Source organism: Thunnus thynnus, chromosome 5, assembly GCF_963924715.1.
Source record: "Thunnus thynnus chromosome 5, fThuThy2.1, whole genome shotgun sequence".
Classification (NCBI taxonomy): Eukaryota; Metazoa; Chordata; class Actinopteri; order Scombriformes; family Scombridae; genus Thunnus; species Thunnus thynnus.
This window is the reverse complement of record NC_089521.1, coordinates 25,125,697-25,142,423: the sequence shown is the minus strand read 5'-3', so window position 1 is coordinate 25,142,423 and position 16,727 is coordinate 25,125,697. Positions and strand designations below refer to the sequence as shown.

At 41.3% G+C, this 16,727-nt stretch overlaps 1 protein-coding gene across 2 annotated transcripts in view; it reads left to right on the top strand.

The window, feature by feature from the left end:
• The window catches only part of fbln1 (fibulin 1), a 30,342-nt gene extending 14,171 nt beyond the window's left edge, over positions 1-16,171 (top strand). The window contains exons 15-17 of one of the 2 annotated variants that reach the window (XM_067590349.1): positions 4,226-4,371; positions 5,757-5,897; positions 15,579-16,171. In XM_067590349.1, coding sequence (XP_067446450.1) covers positions 4,226-4,371; positions 5,757-5,897; positions 15,579-15,718 — 427 coding nt within the window. In that variant the 3' untranslated portion in view covers positions 15,719-16,171. Of the gene's footprint in view, positions 1-63; positions 3,244-4,225; positions 4,372-5,756; positions 5,898-15,578 lie in introns of those variants that run through there. The other variant, XM_067590350.1, reaches the window with a different exon arrangement.
• Positions 16,172-16,727: the final 556 nt, after the last annotated feature.

Below are 16,727 nucleotides of genomic sequence, written 5' to 3'. Positions count from 1 at the left end.
TGTTTTGTTCTGTCTTGTCCCATCCTGCCCTGCCCCTGCCCCCCCACCCATCTCTCTTCACAGTCGATGTGAACGCTTGCTTTGCAATGAGTCTGTCGAGTGCCTGGCCATGCCCGTGAGAATAACCTACTACTACCTCACCTTCCCCACCAACATCCCTGTCTTCACCAACATCTTCCGCATGGGCCCCTCCCACAACGTGCCCGGCGATGACATCCAGATCGCTATCACCTCTGGCAACGAGGGCGGTTACTTCAAGACGGATCGGGTGCCCACCGGCGGCGTGATGTCAGTGGCAAAGCTCCTCGACAAGCCACAGGACTTTGAGCTGTCTATGGAGCTAAGGCTGCGTCGCTACAACACAGTCACCACGTACCTTGCGAAAGTGCTGGTGTTTGCTACCCAGGAGGAGCCCAGAGTACCTTACAATCCCCTATTAGAATAAACACAAATCTTATGTAGGGTTACTTAAGTTACTACACTAAAAAAATGATGTGTAATCTTAAATACATTGTCTAGTGGAGGAAACAGATTCATATAAATGGGATGGACAAAATATCAGAAACACCTCCCAGTGTAGCCCAACAGTAGTACAAACTACAGCCTCCAAAATGGCCATAAAATAAAAACAGATTAAATAAAAATTGAAAATTATAACCTTCGTTAAGATAAGATTTGTTGCAGGGCTGCTGTATTCACCTTGGTGTACCTAAGTGAGTGTAAATATAAATTAGGATTTCCAATTAGTGATCGTTAAAGACCAATATCCACCTTCATAACCAATAATCATTAACATTTCTTATTTATGCCTAAAAAGGTGGGTTAACTGTATTTAGATACAGTAGGTGCGATCTCAAACAGATATGACACCAATTTATTTGGAAAAATGATAACTAGATTTTGATATTGTCATTAAGTGGTTCATATCCTTAAATATATTTTTAATTAATGAAATGACCACAAACCAAGATTTACACTGTGAATATGGGGCTTTCAGGGCCACTGATAGTCCGAAACAACGGGGCAGCTTCTCCCTTTGCCTGGGAGATAAGCTAGCCTTGTTCAGTACTGTTTTAAAAACACAATTACTGTACAACTCTGTCCCACCATAGACACATATGTTAAAGATAATACATAATTTTTAAGAGTTAATGTGAGCAAAACAATACAGTAAACAGAATCAGAAGAAAGAAGCACATTTTTTAGTTTTGTAGCAAATTACATAATCTTAACTATAGATATAATGATCATTAGCAGTATAATTTAGGTCCAATTGAATGTATCTTCTTGGAGATAAGGCAATGTGGTAACCGCTAGGTGGCGTTCTAGGTCAGGGTAAATCGTAAAATGGTAATGACTTAAGTCTGCCTACAACCGAGTGTAATTTGATGATGGTTGCATGATAAAGTCTGACGTTTTGCAGTATTTTATGGTTTATGTGTTGGATGAACAGTTTTCTATTAAAATTGAAATAGAAATAACACATGTTCAAGTCAAATCCAGTTCTTGATAATGGTGCATTGTGGGGTTTAATCAAATACAGCAAAGTGAGCAGTTGGGATGTGAGGCCAAATCACAGATGGAGGCATGACGACTTCCTCACATAGTTTCATATTACTGTTATTCCAACAGCTTCAAGGATGAAGAAATCCAACTATACATGAAAATCTCTAAAACTTGAAACACAAGGTCTTTTAAAACACATATTAACACTATATAACAACTGAATTCATTAATAATGTTATTATTTACTAATGTTTTCTTTAAAAGCAGGGCAAAACCAAGCCCGTATTTTAAATCAGTTAAGAAAAACACAAATTTTGGATTTTCCATCCATAACTCAAGCCCTTCACTTATATACTGTATGCGGATATACCTCACATTTCAGTATTTATAATTCCAGTAATTCCATACCTCCAAATTCCAGTCAAAATGAGCCAAATTGGGTCTTTTAATGCATTGTTACTCCCATTTCCCAAATGTCAGTTACCTTGCACCGCAAATACATCTTTCTTTGGCAGTTATTTTCATGCACATGTCCCTAACTCCTATTACATTTTAGACTTAATGTGAAATGCACAGATTTCCACTGCATACTGCGGGTGTAAACCCCAAAGCAGACAGATAATCCAAATGAAGGCTGAGTAAGTGACACGCGATGGGATGCAGTGGCAAAGGAGAGGGAAATGTGCACCAGCAGGATAGAGTATAAATAGTTTGACATGCTGTGAGGCTGCTGCCTGGGGCTGTGGCTTATAATAACTGTAAATTCAGATGTCCTAGGTTCCTCCTGTCCTGAGCTGTCAGGCCAGTAAAGATGCACTTGGTCCCTAGTGGGGATATCCTTAAAATAAGAACATAGTGGCGCGCAGGAGGTTTTTTCCTCCCTTCTGACATTGAGTTATGGGGCTCTGGGCTCTGGCCGGTGGTCTGAACAATTTGTGGTACAGCAACATCACCGCGCACAGAATGAATGATGCCCTGCAGTGTTTGTGTTGGGGCGTTATCAATGTGCCGACTATAAATAATAATTACCAAAAAAATAAAAGGCCCTATGCTTGACCAGAGGACTTTCATCCAAAAAGTCTGTTTTTCTTTCTGGTCTGAAAGTATTGGGGTTTTTCTCCTGGGCTGGGCCACGTGAGGCATGGAGAGATGAAGAAGACGTGCATATATGCATGCACGCGCGCACAAACACACACACACACACATACACACACAAGCATGTTTGCATGCATAAATGCACAAATGAACATATAAACACATGTGTAGGCAGTGCAGATGTACACATGTATTAACACACACACATACACACACACACACACACACACACACACACACACACACACATATGTTGTAATTAGCTCCACTTGCTGCCCCTGCTTTGAAGTATCCGTCTGTGTGTAAAGGGGCAGTTCATCCTGGGTCATTATCTTCTCGTAAATTTACTCTCTACCCCAACAGAGCTTTCACCTCGTCCTCTAGAGCCCAGCTCGGGTCCTTCTGCAGCTCAGGCCGTGGTATTATAAACTAGGAGAACATTTTGTGGGTTTGGCCTGGGCCAAAGCAAAACTTGGACCCACCCGCTAATTGCTAATTACAAGCCCCTACCCAGTGGTGGCTTGACTTTTTGTCAGGGGCTTCTCTCCTCGCTCTCCATGAAAGGAGCCCTGCAACCCAAGCTGGGCCTGGGCTTTGAGCTACAGCCTATAGGTCCCCTGAGGAACGCCAGAGATCCACAGCCCATGACTCACTATGTGGCTATATGGCTGCCATGCACATTAACTGGACTTATACATGGCAACTTGGCTGTTTTCATAACCCAATATAACCGTGTACTGACTTGTCTCCTTTGTGAAGACCAACTTTGAATTTAACATCTTGGATGTCAAAGTTAAGGCTTTTATTTTGTTTCAATAGCTCTCTCCTGATCACAAGTTCCTCGTTGTTTCAAAGTCAAACTCTTGATTTATGAGCTTGTTAATGCCTTAAAAACCTCTCACAAAATCTTATGTAGCAGACAGGTAGTGAATAGCGATAGTTCAGGTGGCGTTAGCTTTAGGAGCCAGCAGAGGCCCTCCATTCCCTCCGACCTGTCACTGATTAGGCTGTGGAATAAACAAAGCCCTAAATAATAGGATGAGAGCTGCCCTGGGGAGAGGCTGGGGAGTTGTCTAGTCATGTTGCTCACAATTTAGGAGTCTCTTAGAACACTCCCTTGCCCCATAAATCCTCCTCCTTAAGAGATTATCTGATGTGAAGCCGGGGATGCTCAGCAAATCCAAATATTTTCCTGAGCAGGTTGTGGATCATTCTCTGTGAGTGTAGTAATTAATTTCCCACACAGCTTGAAATAGTGCATCAATGGCAGCACGAGTCTCCACAAGCTACAAACTTTGGCTTCGGCATGAGCTTTGGCCATTGTGAATTTATTATTCTTCCAAACCATGTGGAATTTGATTGTTTTTGATGTTGACTGCTATATCTAGTATCCCTGCTGTCTTGTTCTGATATTGTTTGTGTAGCAGCCACTGGAGTTGTCCCACTGAGTTCTTGATTACGCAGTGGGATGTTCCTAAGGATGCCCTGTTATTGTGAGCTTTAGAAACCAAAGGCGGGTTTACTCTGAAGTCTTTATATAGACTTTACCTAAAGGTCAGAGGCCATGTGTGTGTTTGTGTGTTTTTTTTTCTTTGTGGGTGTGTATGTTTGTTCTCTCCTCTAGAGTGGCAAGGCTGGAACGCTCGGACACCATTCGCTGTATTAAGTCCTGTCAGCCTAATGATGTCGCCTGTGTTCTGGACCCCATGCACTCTCTGTCCCACACCTTTATCTCATTGCCAACCTTCAGAGAGTTCACAAAGCCAGAGGGTAGGTACAGCTCCAGCCTTTCTTTAAATAGTGAAACAGGGAAACTTTTTGAGCAATCCAGATGGGCAAAAATACAATTATGTCCCATCAAAAGAAAGTTCCTTGGTGAATGATCGAATCTTGGAAAAAATTGTTCGACATTTTGGGAATTATGCTTATTCACTTTTTTGCCAAGAATTAGAATAAAAGATTGATAGCACACTCATTTTTATAGCGTAAATATAGCTTGGCATAGGGACTGGATACACGGTGAAACAGCCAGTCTGGTTCTGTCCAAAGGTAGTTCATTATTTCTTCTTTGTTGAACCCATGCAAAAAATGATTAAAAGTGACAATTTACATGTGTTTTTAATTAGTGAGCTTTAAAGGTGCACGTTGGCGTATGTACTTTGTCACCTTTGCACAGAGCCAGGCTAACTGTTTTCCCCTGTGTCCAGTCTTAAGGCTAAACTAAGCTAAAAGCTGCTGGCTATAATGTCATATTTACCATTCAGCCATGAGTGGTATCAATCTTCTCAGCTAACTCTTGGCAAGAAAGTTAATAAATGTATTTCCTAATATGTCAAACTGTTCTTTTACATTTCATTTTTGACTTTACAATGCTTAGAGAATTACTGATCATCTAAGCTCCCCTACAATTTCCTCTGTGTATGCTCTATATTTTCACTTACCCACAAAGGCCCATATTTGAGGCTTCATTTTGTGACAGAATATTCTGTTGAAATCTTTGGAAACAGTGAATTTGAAGACAGCACGATGTCTTCAAATTCACTGTTTCCAAAGAACTTGTGGTTTTTTAGTGTCAATTAGGTCTTCATTGTTTTTTTTGTCTTTCGTTCTACTTTATCACTTTTAATCTCTCAGCTCCCATCAAATGCATTTCCCTGCAGTTGTCAGAATCCATATGACTACCTCTGACCCCCAAATTTGCTATTTCATGATGTTCTCAATGCTGTCCGGGGCTTGGCTGGCCCACACCAGAGAGTAAGTGCCATGCTGGTTGGATATGAGTAACCACGGTAATCACTCACAGACAGTGACAGCTGACAAGCATCTATTGGCCGACGTGCAGTGCAAGTTTCAGACACACTCATGCTCAACGTCACGAGGAGTAAAGCTCTTGTCATGTCTCATAAGTTCCAAATTGAGGTGTAAAGGACTCGAGGCCCTTTAGCTGAACATCAGTATTGGAAAGTCTCAACCTTCCTGTGACCCCCTCAGTGTACAATAAACATAGACCTTTCTGTCTCCCATTTTATTGTCTCTCTCGGAAAAAAAAAAAAGAAAAGCAAGAGTTGGCACATGCTTGGCGGCATAAACTCAGTGTGATTATGAGGGTTTAGGTTTTCAAAAGTTTTTTGTGTCTAATTGTTATCTTCCAACAGAGATTGTTTTCCTGAGAACTACGGTGCCGGCTTACGGGTCCTATCGCTTAGGCAGTTACGACGTCAAGTTTGACATCCTGGAGGGCAACGTGGAGAACGCCTTTGACATCATCAAGCGGGTAGAGAATGGAATGTATGTGGGTGAGTACAGGGATTTTGCTTCGCTTTGTGATTTGTGAAGTCTGGGTAGTCTGGATGACCCAACCAACTGCAAACATTCGACAATAGCAGCTTTAACATGCAGCCTGTACCAGCTTCTGACAGCCTCTGTGACTGGAAATTACATTTTCTCTTTGACAAAAGAGGTGGTTTTCTGACCTAATTTCTCATTTTGAAGTATATAAATGTATTTTTTTTACAAACCAATGTCACATGTGCACATTGAGAAGGGACAAACGCACAGAAATCTCCCATAAGGAATGTCTGGACCCCCTGATATAAGTACATCTGACACAGCCTGTTATGGTTCTTGCAGTGTGGTGGCATCATGTAGCTGTCATCATCTTCATGGGGGCTCTTGGTGTCTGAGTCTTTGGAGAGTTGTCCTCTGAGTGGCTCTTTGAGACAGATGAAGGCCTGTTTCTGTCTCACCAAATATTTGGCATCAATTTTCACAGACTTGTGGTTAAACAAAGTACCATTTAATTCACTTATCCACGGCTATGCTTATCCAAAGCAGATCATTACTTTCCACAATGTCAGTATGTGCAGGAATAGAGTGTGTGCATCTACACTTGTGTATTCACATGCACACATACATGAGTGATTGCAGTTGACAAGCAGTTCATCATAACTACCTGTTCAGCTGCCTGCCAGCATACAAGAAGGGCCCTGCACTAGTTCAAGTAGGAGCAGCAGATACCATCTCCAGTGATGTGTAACAACAACACATGTTTGGGTAGAAGCCATTCCCATCCTTTAGTTTGGTAGTGACCCAAGGCTGCTGCACGCCTGTGGGAGAGCTGAACTGAGCCATGGCCCTGGGAGGATGAGGGTGTTGTGAGCCCGAGAATGACACATTGTTGGGCCTGTCTAGGTATTTTTGTTTTGGTTGTGTGCTGAGATGCAGGCAGGGTAGTGGAAGGACAGTGTCGTTGTCTTCTTCTTCTCTCCCTGACAGATGGAGGAATGGGCTGTCAGTATGCACATCTGTCTTTACAGAATGAAAGGGAAAGAGAGGGTGGAGGAAGGAGTGTGTGACTGTCACTGGTTCAGGCTGGACTGTGGGTGCATGCAAGTGTTCCTCTCTTGTATACTTGTGCAGAAACAGATGTGTGCTTATCAAACACACCCAAATCCTCTCAACGACATGGTGGAAAAATGTTTATTACCAGCAATAATTCACATAATTCACTGTAAAAACAGTTATAATTATATTGTACTGTCTTATAATGGTATGTTTTTGTTGGAATGTGCAATGGTGTAATTTTGCATGAGTGATAAGCCTTGTTTTGTAATGTGTTGTCTACTGTGTGCGTCTTTGTGCGTGCGTGTAAACAGGATTTAGAAGAAATTCCCTGTTTATAGTCGTGCTCATTTGCAGGGGCAAGTACGTATGTGTGTGTGTGTGCACGCGTGTGCGTTTGTGTGTGTGAGGGAGAGAGAATAAAATTGCAGAGGGAGAGAGAGATAAAGTGAGAGACTGTTATTCAATGAAAGAGGAAAGAGAGAGAGAGAGAGAAAATATGTGCAGAAGTAATCCTGGGCGCTTTGCTTCATGTGGTTAAATGTATTGTTCCATTTCCCCACGCTAGGCCTCAGTGTCTCGCCGAGCATTAGAGCACTTAAACTGACGACCACATGAAAGGCCTGTTTGTGAGGAGCCACTTCTCTCCCAAACCCATTGGATGCTTATTGGATGCAGCTCTTGCATGTTAACACCAGTTGCCCATCACATATCCAAATTGAGGCCCTGTGCACTGGAGCCTTTGGTCACTGACTGCTCGCTGTGAAGTGTGGCGTCCATGGTGCGATGAAGGCCCTCTTGGTTTTATTTAGTGGGTTGTGCTGCTGGTGCTTTGGCCCACAGATGCTGCTGTTGCGTAACCATTGTATGAGGCTCGCTGACGTGTCACTTAAGGAAGCTTAGTTTCCAGTATCTCCAGTGTCTCCAACAGTGGTATTACAGTTTGGTGGGATGTGAAGAGTAGCAGACATTGAGGCTCCACTAATGAACAAGTGCGTGAACTCAAACTAACTTTGGCCATTATTTTTGGCCACTTTTAGTGTTTTTAAAAGGGACAAAAGAGGCAATTAGGAATCCTCAGAATCCATTGCTAACTTGAAAAAAGTGATTCTTAAAAAGTTGCATTGGCTGACGGTCTTTTCCGTTCTGCTCACTTACTTAAAACCAGTCAGCTGCACACACAGGCATGCAGTGTATGCATAGACATATGCACATATACACACATGCACACATTCGCATATTGGCTGACAGCACAGCAAATAGTGTAAGAGCCACACCACTCTTTCCTAGTTCCTGGTCATCCATCACTGGCTTTCCCAGCACCGTCACATCTGGATGACAACCCTGACAGCCTTACGCATCTGTGCAAACACAACCGTCCCTCAGCACTTGGAAAACATGATCAGAACCAATGAAACACTTACAGATTCCCATGACGACCACAGTAGCTCTGCGGCGACCACACAAAATCTCTTCAGGTAGACACATAGTAGATCCACCAAAGTGATTCAGTATATATCATCCTTACAACTAAGACAACAGTTGTAACACATCATACACATATTTGGAAATACAAACAGTGTAGGAATGCATTACTCATGCTAACGCTGTCATCCACTTTTGATTATGGACATGTTGTTTGAACAGGGTTGATAATGGGATGATTGATTTTGGCAGACAGCAAGTGGATGGATGAGTCCACCCTTTGAAAACACTGGCTATGTGGTCTGTGCTGATACCATGGGGGATTTCCTGCAACATGTGGCATTCTGCTGGCGGTCTCTCACCTCAGATAAAATTCTTGTGTTTCTCTTGTTTGATTAGCCCCCAGTGTCCTACATCATTGTGGGGATCAACATCGTCTTCACCTTTCCAAGTGAACGTACTGTAGCCTAGTTTTGGTTTTTTTACATTTTACATTATATCAAGGGAGGCTTGCTGAGCATGCATGCATTCTTTCAGCTTGGCTTTGGCTGTCAATTAGTAGTTGTTGACGTCTATTTAAGTTGGGAAAAGATGTGACAACCAACCAATCCTAATTCTTCTTGTTTATCGTGCAAACTATGAAGTTAACAGCAATATGCACACCACTCACAATACGTCTTGAAAATATTCATACGATTATGCGACTTGTAATTTTACTTGACCCAGCCAGCTAGCTGACCAATATCAACGTGTGCAGATCTAATGCACAATACAACAAGTATCCAACTGTGGAATCAAACAGTCAGAGCATGTTTAGTCATCCCATGAATGTGTCCAAATGACTCCTCTTCATGAGTAATTATTTGTCATGGAAGGAGTTCACTGTACCATTAGTCACTGCTGTCTATTTTGAAAATTCACACAGCAACAGATAATACAGTATCTGTCCTCCATGAATCATGCACATCCGCTGGAGAAGCTGTAAGTCTTCAGACGCAACAGCTAAATTCCAGTCATTTTTGAGATGCAGGTGGAAATATGCCTCTGCGGTTTATACCCTGTGTAGAGAATAAATATGAATGAAAGACAGTTAGATGAATGAAACAGGAAGTGGACTGTTTGTCTCTATGCAGGTAGTCATGGCTGTCAGTGCAGCCATCCACAGTGGCTGGTGGAATGTGAGCCTTCTGTGTGAGACATGACTACTTCAGAGCCAGTGGAACTTGTGGCTCTGGCTTGTGGCTGTGCTGGTGAGGAGTTGAGGACAGCAGTGGAGATAAGCAGACAACAAACTTCTCAAGTTTGAGAGGCTGTCGTTTGGATGAATCATGACATGGCAGCAGCAGACCCACCAGAGCGCGCCAGGCCCATAAGGAATCCTTGTCTGCCCCACAAGAGATTAGTAATGCTAATCAAAACAGGGTCTTCTCCACCCAACAACCCCGCAGTCAAACACACAACGCCTCCCTCGGGTGGTCCTCTACCATCAACATACTGATGAAGAGATAGTGATGCAGATATGTCAGAGCTTGCATAGACATAACATGTGCACAGTCAAAAAGACACAAGTATGTACACATACAGTACATATTACTTGCAATAAAACACTCTTAATTACTCATCAGATACACTTATCTCCTTTGGTTTGGTGATCTATTTATTATAGTCATCATCTTTCCCTTCTGGCACTGTGATTTTAAGAAAATGTAGCTTTGTTTAGTTAATCACTCAGCTCACAAAATTAACTGTTCTTTCTTCCATTTATGATGTACTTAGTATGTACTGTAGAAGAAGATTATAATATAAAATCCAGATTTATAATTGGAAACAAAGCAGGTTTTCATCTCATATCTTTTCCATTTAATCTACATTGTCAAGTCTATTTTTTGTTCCTTAGTTATGGGTCTTAGCTTTGAAAGGTCACTTGTAATATAGTACAAAGGCTGTGGTAAAGATAATGGTGCATGTTATGTCATCTCAGCTGCTCTGGCCCACAACTGCTAAAACAGAAAATCCAAGAAAAGAACCAACCAGTTCCCCACAGCTACTTTTCAATGATGTCACTACCCAGTGAGTGACACTGTCCAACAATGACCCATGGGCCATTTGAGAGATCTGTAACTATGACTCATTGTTAATTGACCTTAAAATATCAAGCCACATGTGCTGGCTTTTCAGAACAGGGGTGCACACGGATCCTGCCCCAGCTTTGGAGTGGTCAGAATCATGTTTGGACAGCCTGACCTGACTGGCCATCCATGTACCAGTGACAAGACCGTAAACACAAGATCCGGTCCCAGAGGGGCCCGTACACTCAGTACTTTATACAGTGGGTTATGTAGTTATGCCAAGCAATTTTAAGGGATTATATTTCAGCCATGCTGATGGGTTATCAAAAATTAAATTGGTTGCTTTACTAATGGGGTAACAAGGGAGCTAGTTAGCAATTTCTTTGGCATGAATTCTAGCTTTAATGCACTTTTTGGAGAAAGAGTTTCGGGCAGTACTTAATCTGATAATGACTGAGTAAAAGAATTATTGAATAAGAAACCACTGTTTGTTTTGTTGATGTTTATGCCAACAGTACTCAGCTGTGCATCAGTGGCATGGTTAGATAGAAAACATATCACAGTCATAGCCATAATGAGGCTAAAGAATGCCCTCCAGTACCCTCTTTGTATACTGGAACTTTGTACACCACCTGGATACTCTCCAATGGTTTCACTGCAGTGAGCATGCATAGCGCCACAACCAGTGTGTCATTATACAATACTGTGGTGAAGCCAATGCATACTTTTCATTTGTCTCTGGTGTTAAACCCGTTCATTTTGGATTTTGTCATACACTTCCTCGCTGAGTTGTAGAAACCAGAAAACCCCGAAATTGTACTGTTTACATGTAACCCTTCAATATTGCAGCCCTCGTGGCCATGAAGGATGACAAATGCCTCCTGGCATTTGCTTCACTTTGTTTTGTGGCAGTGTCTGTGCTACTAGCATGCATTTATTTAAGGCTATTTTCTACTTAAGGGGCTACTTTATGGTGTGGCGGAATGTTTTGGAGAGCAGACAGATTGTACAGCTGTTTGTTTGATGGTGGCTGTTGAAGCCAGCAGGGTCACCTTTGCACCCTGTGGCAGATACCTCAATGAGATGGAAAGACACCGCAAACCTTCCCAGCACTACAACTGTGACTCCTGCTCGGATACTTCAGGCCTCAGATAACATGACCTTATAGCCCAGTCACAGGGCAACTTCAGCTGTAGAGTTCTCCAAACCTCCCTGTGTTTATTTATATGAATCTCAGGTGGCATGGTAGCCAATCAAAGTCAACCTGTTATGTGGCTGTTGGCTTTTCTTCCTTACAGCCCGGATGAAATGTTAAAGATGAGAATGCGGTTGTGGTTCCACCTCAGGTTCACTGCGAGTATGTTGAGGCCCAGCTGTTAGCTGATGTTTTCCCCTCATTGAGGATACCACTGTGCTTTTGATGGGAAGCTTACGGAAACACAGAGTCATTATGTTAGGATTTCACAGAGGCTTCCAAGAGGTCACAAACACTGACTCCAGAAACAGCCTCGTTTGTGCAGAATTGAACACAGGAGATCACGTTATAGCATAATTACGTGTTTCTCACCCTCAAGGCTGTGTAGAATATAAGTTAAACAAATGAGGTGTTTCTTACTACACCACAAATCACTACAGTAACAGTGATACGTCTTACAGGTTATGTTAAGGAAACTAAAATGAAAACTGTGTCAAATTTAAAAAAAATATTTGGACATTTGGGGATTTGGTGGAGGTATTTGGCACTTTAACAGAATTGCTGTTCCTAAATGCACAGCTTCTCCACATGTGCTAATTAGACCACAAACAAATTTACAAAACAGGCCTCAGACACATTCCACATATTGAAGTATTTAGATGCCCTTAATACATATTCAGTTGAAACATGAATGTGTATGTGTTTTTGTTATTTATTTACGTGGTAAGAGTGTTAAATATTTTTTCAGAGGAACAGTCTTCATGATTTTCAGTGCAAAACTTACCCTCAGTTGACCCTGATTATAGAGTGTTTAGTCTTCATTAAGTTAGGCCACACTTACTGTATACTGTAATTATTAAAAAAGGTTTAATATAGAATGAATCAATCTATCTTTGCTATGGTCCATATTGTACTTATAATGATATCTTACCCATCTTTATTGTCTGCTTGCTCAACGCAGGATGGAATCTTTTGAACTGATTTTGTTTGATTGAAACACACAGACAAGCCATGAACCTTCTGAACTTCTGAGTTTTCATTGGTCAACTCAGAGTTGCGTGCCATCTCGATTGACTTATGTCTGAAAATAATTTTCAGACTCAAAATTTAATCTGTTTTTCCATGTCAGTTATTTTTTTTTAATGTTGCGGCTGTTGTTAGGTTTAGGCAAAGGTTAGCTTTTTCTGATGGCGCTGACGATTTGGAAACAATAAAATCTCAGTGCTGCTCCACTCTGTCTAGTGTCACTACGCAACAGAGTCTCAAAACACCAAAACATGGGGGCAACCCTGGTAGAAATGGGGCCCATTCCACACTACTCCGAGTGCTTATCACCGGAATCTTCTGGAATCTGTTGTGTGCCCACAGAGCCGACTCAGAAAAGGACGGGAAAGCAAAAGAAAGTGACAGAAAGAGAGAGAGACAGCAGTTCAAGCTCCTATAACTTGCCCCTCCTAGAGTTAAAGATGGATTCCTGGAGGAATGCCTCCATGGCTATATCGCGTGACTGCGACTGCTCCCCTCCATCAAACACATGGGACTCATTTACCCTTGTGGGCCACAGTGATGGTGCCACAAACACCAGGCCCCCTCAGGAAGGGAAGAGAGGGGAGGAAGAGAGGGAAGAGAATTAGTGGGTGGGGGGATCTGCCATCATACAATGCCAGTGTCCCAAAGGACGCAGCGAATGGCACATAATGGATGATCATTTGCCCATTGGTGAACAATGACCAAATGGGTTTTACTGCTTTATTACAAGTACCACAGCAAGGAGCCTCATAAATCAGACCAATAGAGGCAGTGATCTGTCATCATTTTGATCCATGTTGGATGAGTTGAGTTGGATTGAGTCATCATACTAAAAGCTTGAACTCTGTACTGACACAGTTATGAATAAGAGAAACACAAGAGGGGAAAATGAGACAAAGAAACGGGATGGTTGAAGGTGTGATGGGAGGACAGTGTGGTGATTGTGCTGCCTGACTGCACTGAGCCGACTGCTGTTCAAACAGGCCAGAGCTGAAATGTCACCCACGCTCTGCAGAGAAAAGGCCCGCTGACAGCCTGTATAAACACTGGCATTTTTTCCCCCTGTAATCGCATGTTCACTTAAAAAGAGCACCCAATGAATTCCATGGGCATTCAATAATGCTGTCTTGCAGTATGTTTATTCTCCCATCTGTTTTACCATGACAGAGGGTGTCTCTTGTCCATGAAAAGAGTATGGAAGGTGGTAGAGAAAAATTAAATGCTGATGGTCATGGACAGTAATGACATGTCCCTACATGAGCTGTTTTTTAGCTCATCAACACCACACCTCATTTGAATACTCATCAAATGTACAAAATTGGGGAAACATCAGAAACACTCCTTTTCGTTTCAGTGGCTGGAGGGGCGTGTTGGTGTCTGTGTTTGATTGACAACAGCTGGTAGGTTGAACTCCGGAAGGAGAATGAGAGTTAAAGTAAACAAACTTGCACTGTAGCTTACAAGCCATGGGCAGAAAGTGTGTTGTTAGCAGCAATATTGAAGAGTAAAATCCACACCATTATCTAAATGGACTGAAGTGATATTCGCAAGTACAGTTAAGCTGTTTAATGAGCTGCAACTGAGCTGCTGATTACTTTGAATCACACGTTCAACAAGATATAGTGCAGGACAAAATGTGCATTGATGTTTCTAAGTTGACTTAAGCAGGAAAGTTAATGTGGGTTGTTTTTCAAAGTTTTTGGCTCCTGTGTTGTGCAAATATGGTTTAAAATGATTGGCTGTATGAAAACTAGTTTGACATTCAGACAAATGAATGCGAAAATCCTTTTGGATTTGGATTTTTTCTTCTCAAAGGAAAACACAGGACATGTGATTTACCTAGCAAAAATGTAGCAGGAGAAATCATGCAATTTCATTTCAGTCCAACTGAAATGAAATTACAGGGTCAGTATTTTTTGCAATTACTCTCTACTGAAGAAATAGTTGCTAAGAAAATTGCTGACAATGATGTCTTTGGATTATATTCAACATAACATCTTGTCCACACCATCCATGTAGTGATGAGGCCCATAAGCATCTCAGCAGCTTCAGTCCTTGGTCAGTGTCTACACCAGACGTGTTAAGCCACAGTACTGCTGTGTAATCAGGAGCTTTTTGGCAACCCCATACACAATCAGTGAAGTCGGAAGAAAACAGACTTTAAACGTAAAAATACACTTTGGGTCACAGCTACGAGTGAAGAGTTCAAACCTTTACACAACCGGAGTAGACAGCTGTATTGAATATAATGTATAAAATTGAAGCGTAAGACGTGCATGAGACAGATGATTGAAACGTGACAGATTTAGACAGCCTGTGAGCGGGACATTGTTTTTGAAAGGACCCTTTGTTGTTGAATGACAAATGTAATTTTTCAATGTGCTGAACACCACAGACAAAATTCCGCTGTTATAGCTTAAAACCTCAGCACATAAAACCAAAACTATCTGCATGGCTAGATACCACCATGGGTCAGTGAAAAAAAAAGTTTTAGGGTGACCCATTAAACCAAATAGCTATACAAAAATCAAAACAATCAAAAAAATGAACATGCACAAAGACAGTCTGCAAGGCAAAAGCTACAAGGCTGCTGCTCATTTAATTAAACGACTCTTATGTGTCTGAAGAACTCATGAAATTGACAAATTTAAAACTACTACAAAACTACTACTGAAGATTTTCATTATAATATTTCACTGGTTCAATCATTGTTGCATGTTGCTGATATTTTGTTACTTGCTTGTACATTTCCCTCATAAGGACAACATGCAATAACTAAATGACTGAACAACCAAAACATAGTTTTGTTGTTTGAAATATTATCTCATAAAATCAAACCAGGTAGTAGATAATTAGTATGTATTGCACCACAGACAGCCTATTATACAGTACTGTTGTCTTGTCTTTGTCTCTTCTAGGTGTTGTCCGCCAGGTGAAGCCTGTGATTGGTCCATTGACTACAGTCCTGAAACTGTCCATGCGCAACCTGACAACCCAGGGTGACTCCGGCCAGAACATAATCAACGTTCATGTTTTTGTCTCCGAGTTCTGGTTCTGAGAGGTGGACACCAAATTTTACCACATGTATTAATTCATCCATTGTCAACACTGTACACATTGGTTATGTTATATCAATGCATAGATCAGTGTCTGGGTTTTAATGTAATGTTCAGTTACTTTTGACAGTTTCTGGGATGAAAAGCTACAAGCTGCTTCTAATGAGAGCACTACGCTTTGTTTTGGTGACAAGCTCAGCTTGATATGCACTCCTGTGTTGCAGCTGGCAAAATGGAGCTAAATATGAAGAAACTTCTCTCTTCAGAATCTCTTCAGAAATGAGACATCCAGAACTTTTTTAAACTGAAAGTGCATGTATTTAGAAAGGCCGTTAAAGGATATGGTTGAATGCAACAATATTCTTCACATGACATTATAAGCCTTGTTTTTGTAACATTCACTTTTCCTTTGGATGAGGTATTTTTTCTATGGAATAAACACTATTTTAGTTACAGTATTTGTTTTTTGTCTTTGGGAAAAACCAAAATGTTTTACTTACGCTCACTAACGTCAAGTAGCTGTAATTAGCTACCACTATTTTTTCACCACAGATAAAATAATAATAACTTACTAAATTATAACTAAATTTATAGCACACTTTTCAAGCAATAAGCACAAAGTGCTTTCCAAAGGAGAGGAAATTCAAAACATAACAACATTAGGGATAAGTGCAAGAGGTAAAATAATGAAACAGAAACATATATACACATACATATGCACATATATGCATATATTTACATAAATAAAAGATAAAAACTCTCAATGAAAGAAGATAAAGATAAAAACTCTCAATGAAAGAAAAAAATCAAACAGCTCATGACCAGCTCACCTGGAATAGTTAGAAGACCCAGACTGGCAGACCTGAGGGGACTGTTTGGACAGTACGGTGTAAGGAGCTCAGTTATATACTCCGGCGCCAGATCATTCAGAGCCTTGTATGTGATTAAAAGCACTCTTAAATGGATTTTAAAAGAGACTGGAAGCCAGTGCAGTGAAGCCAAGATTGGTGT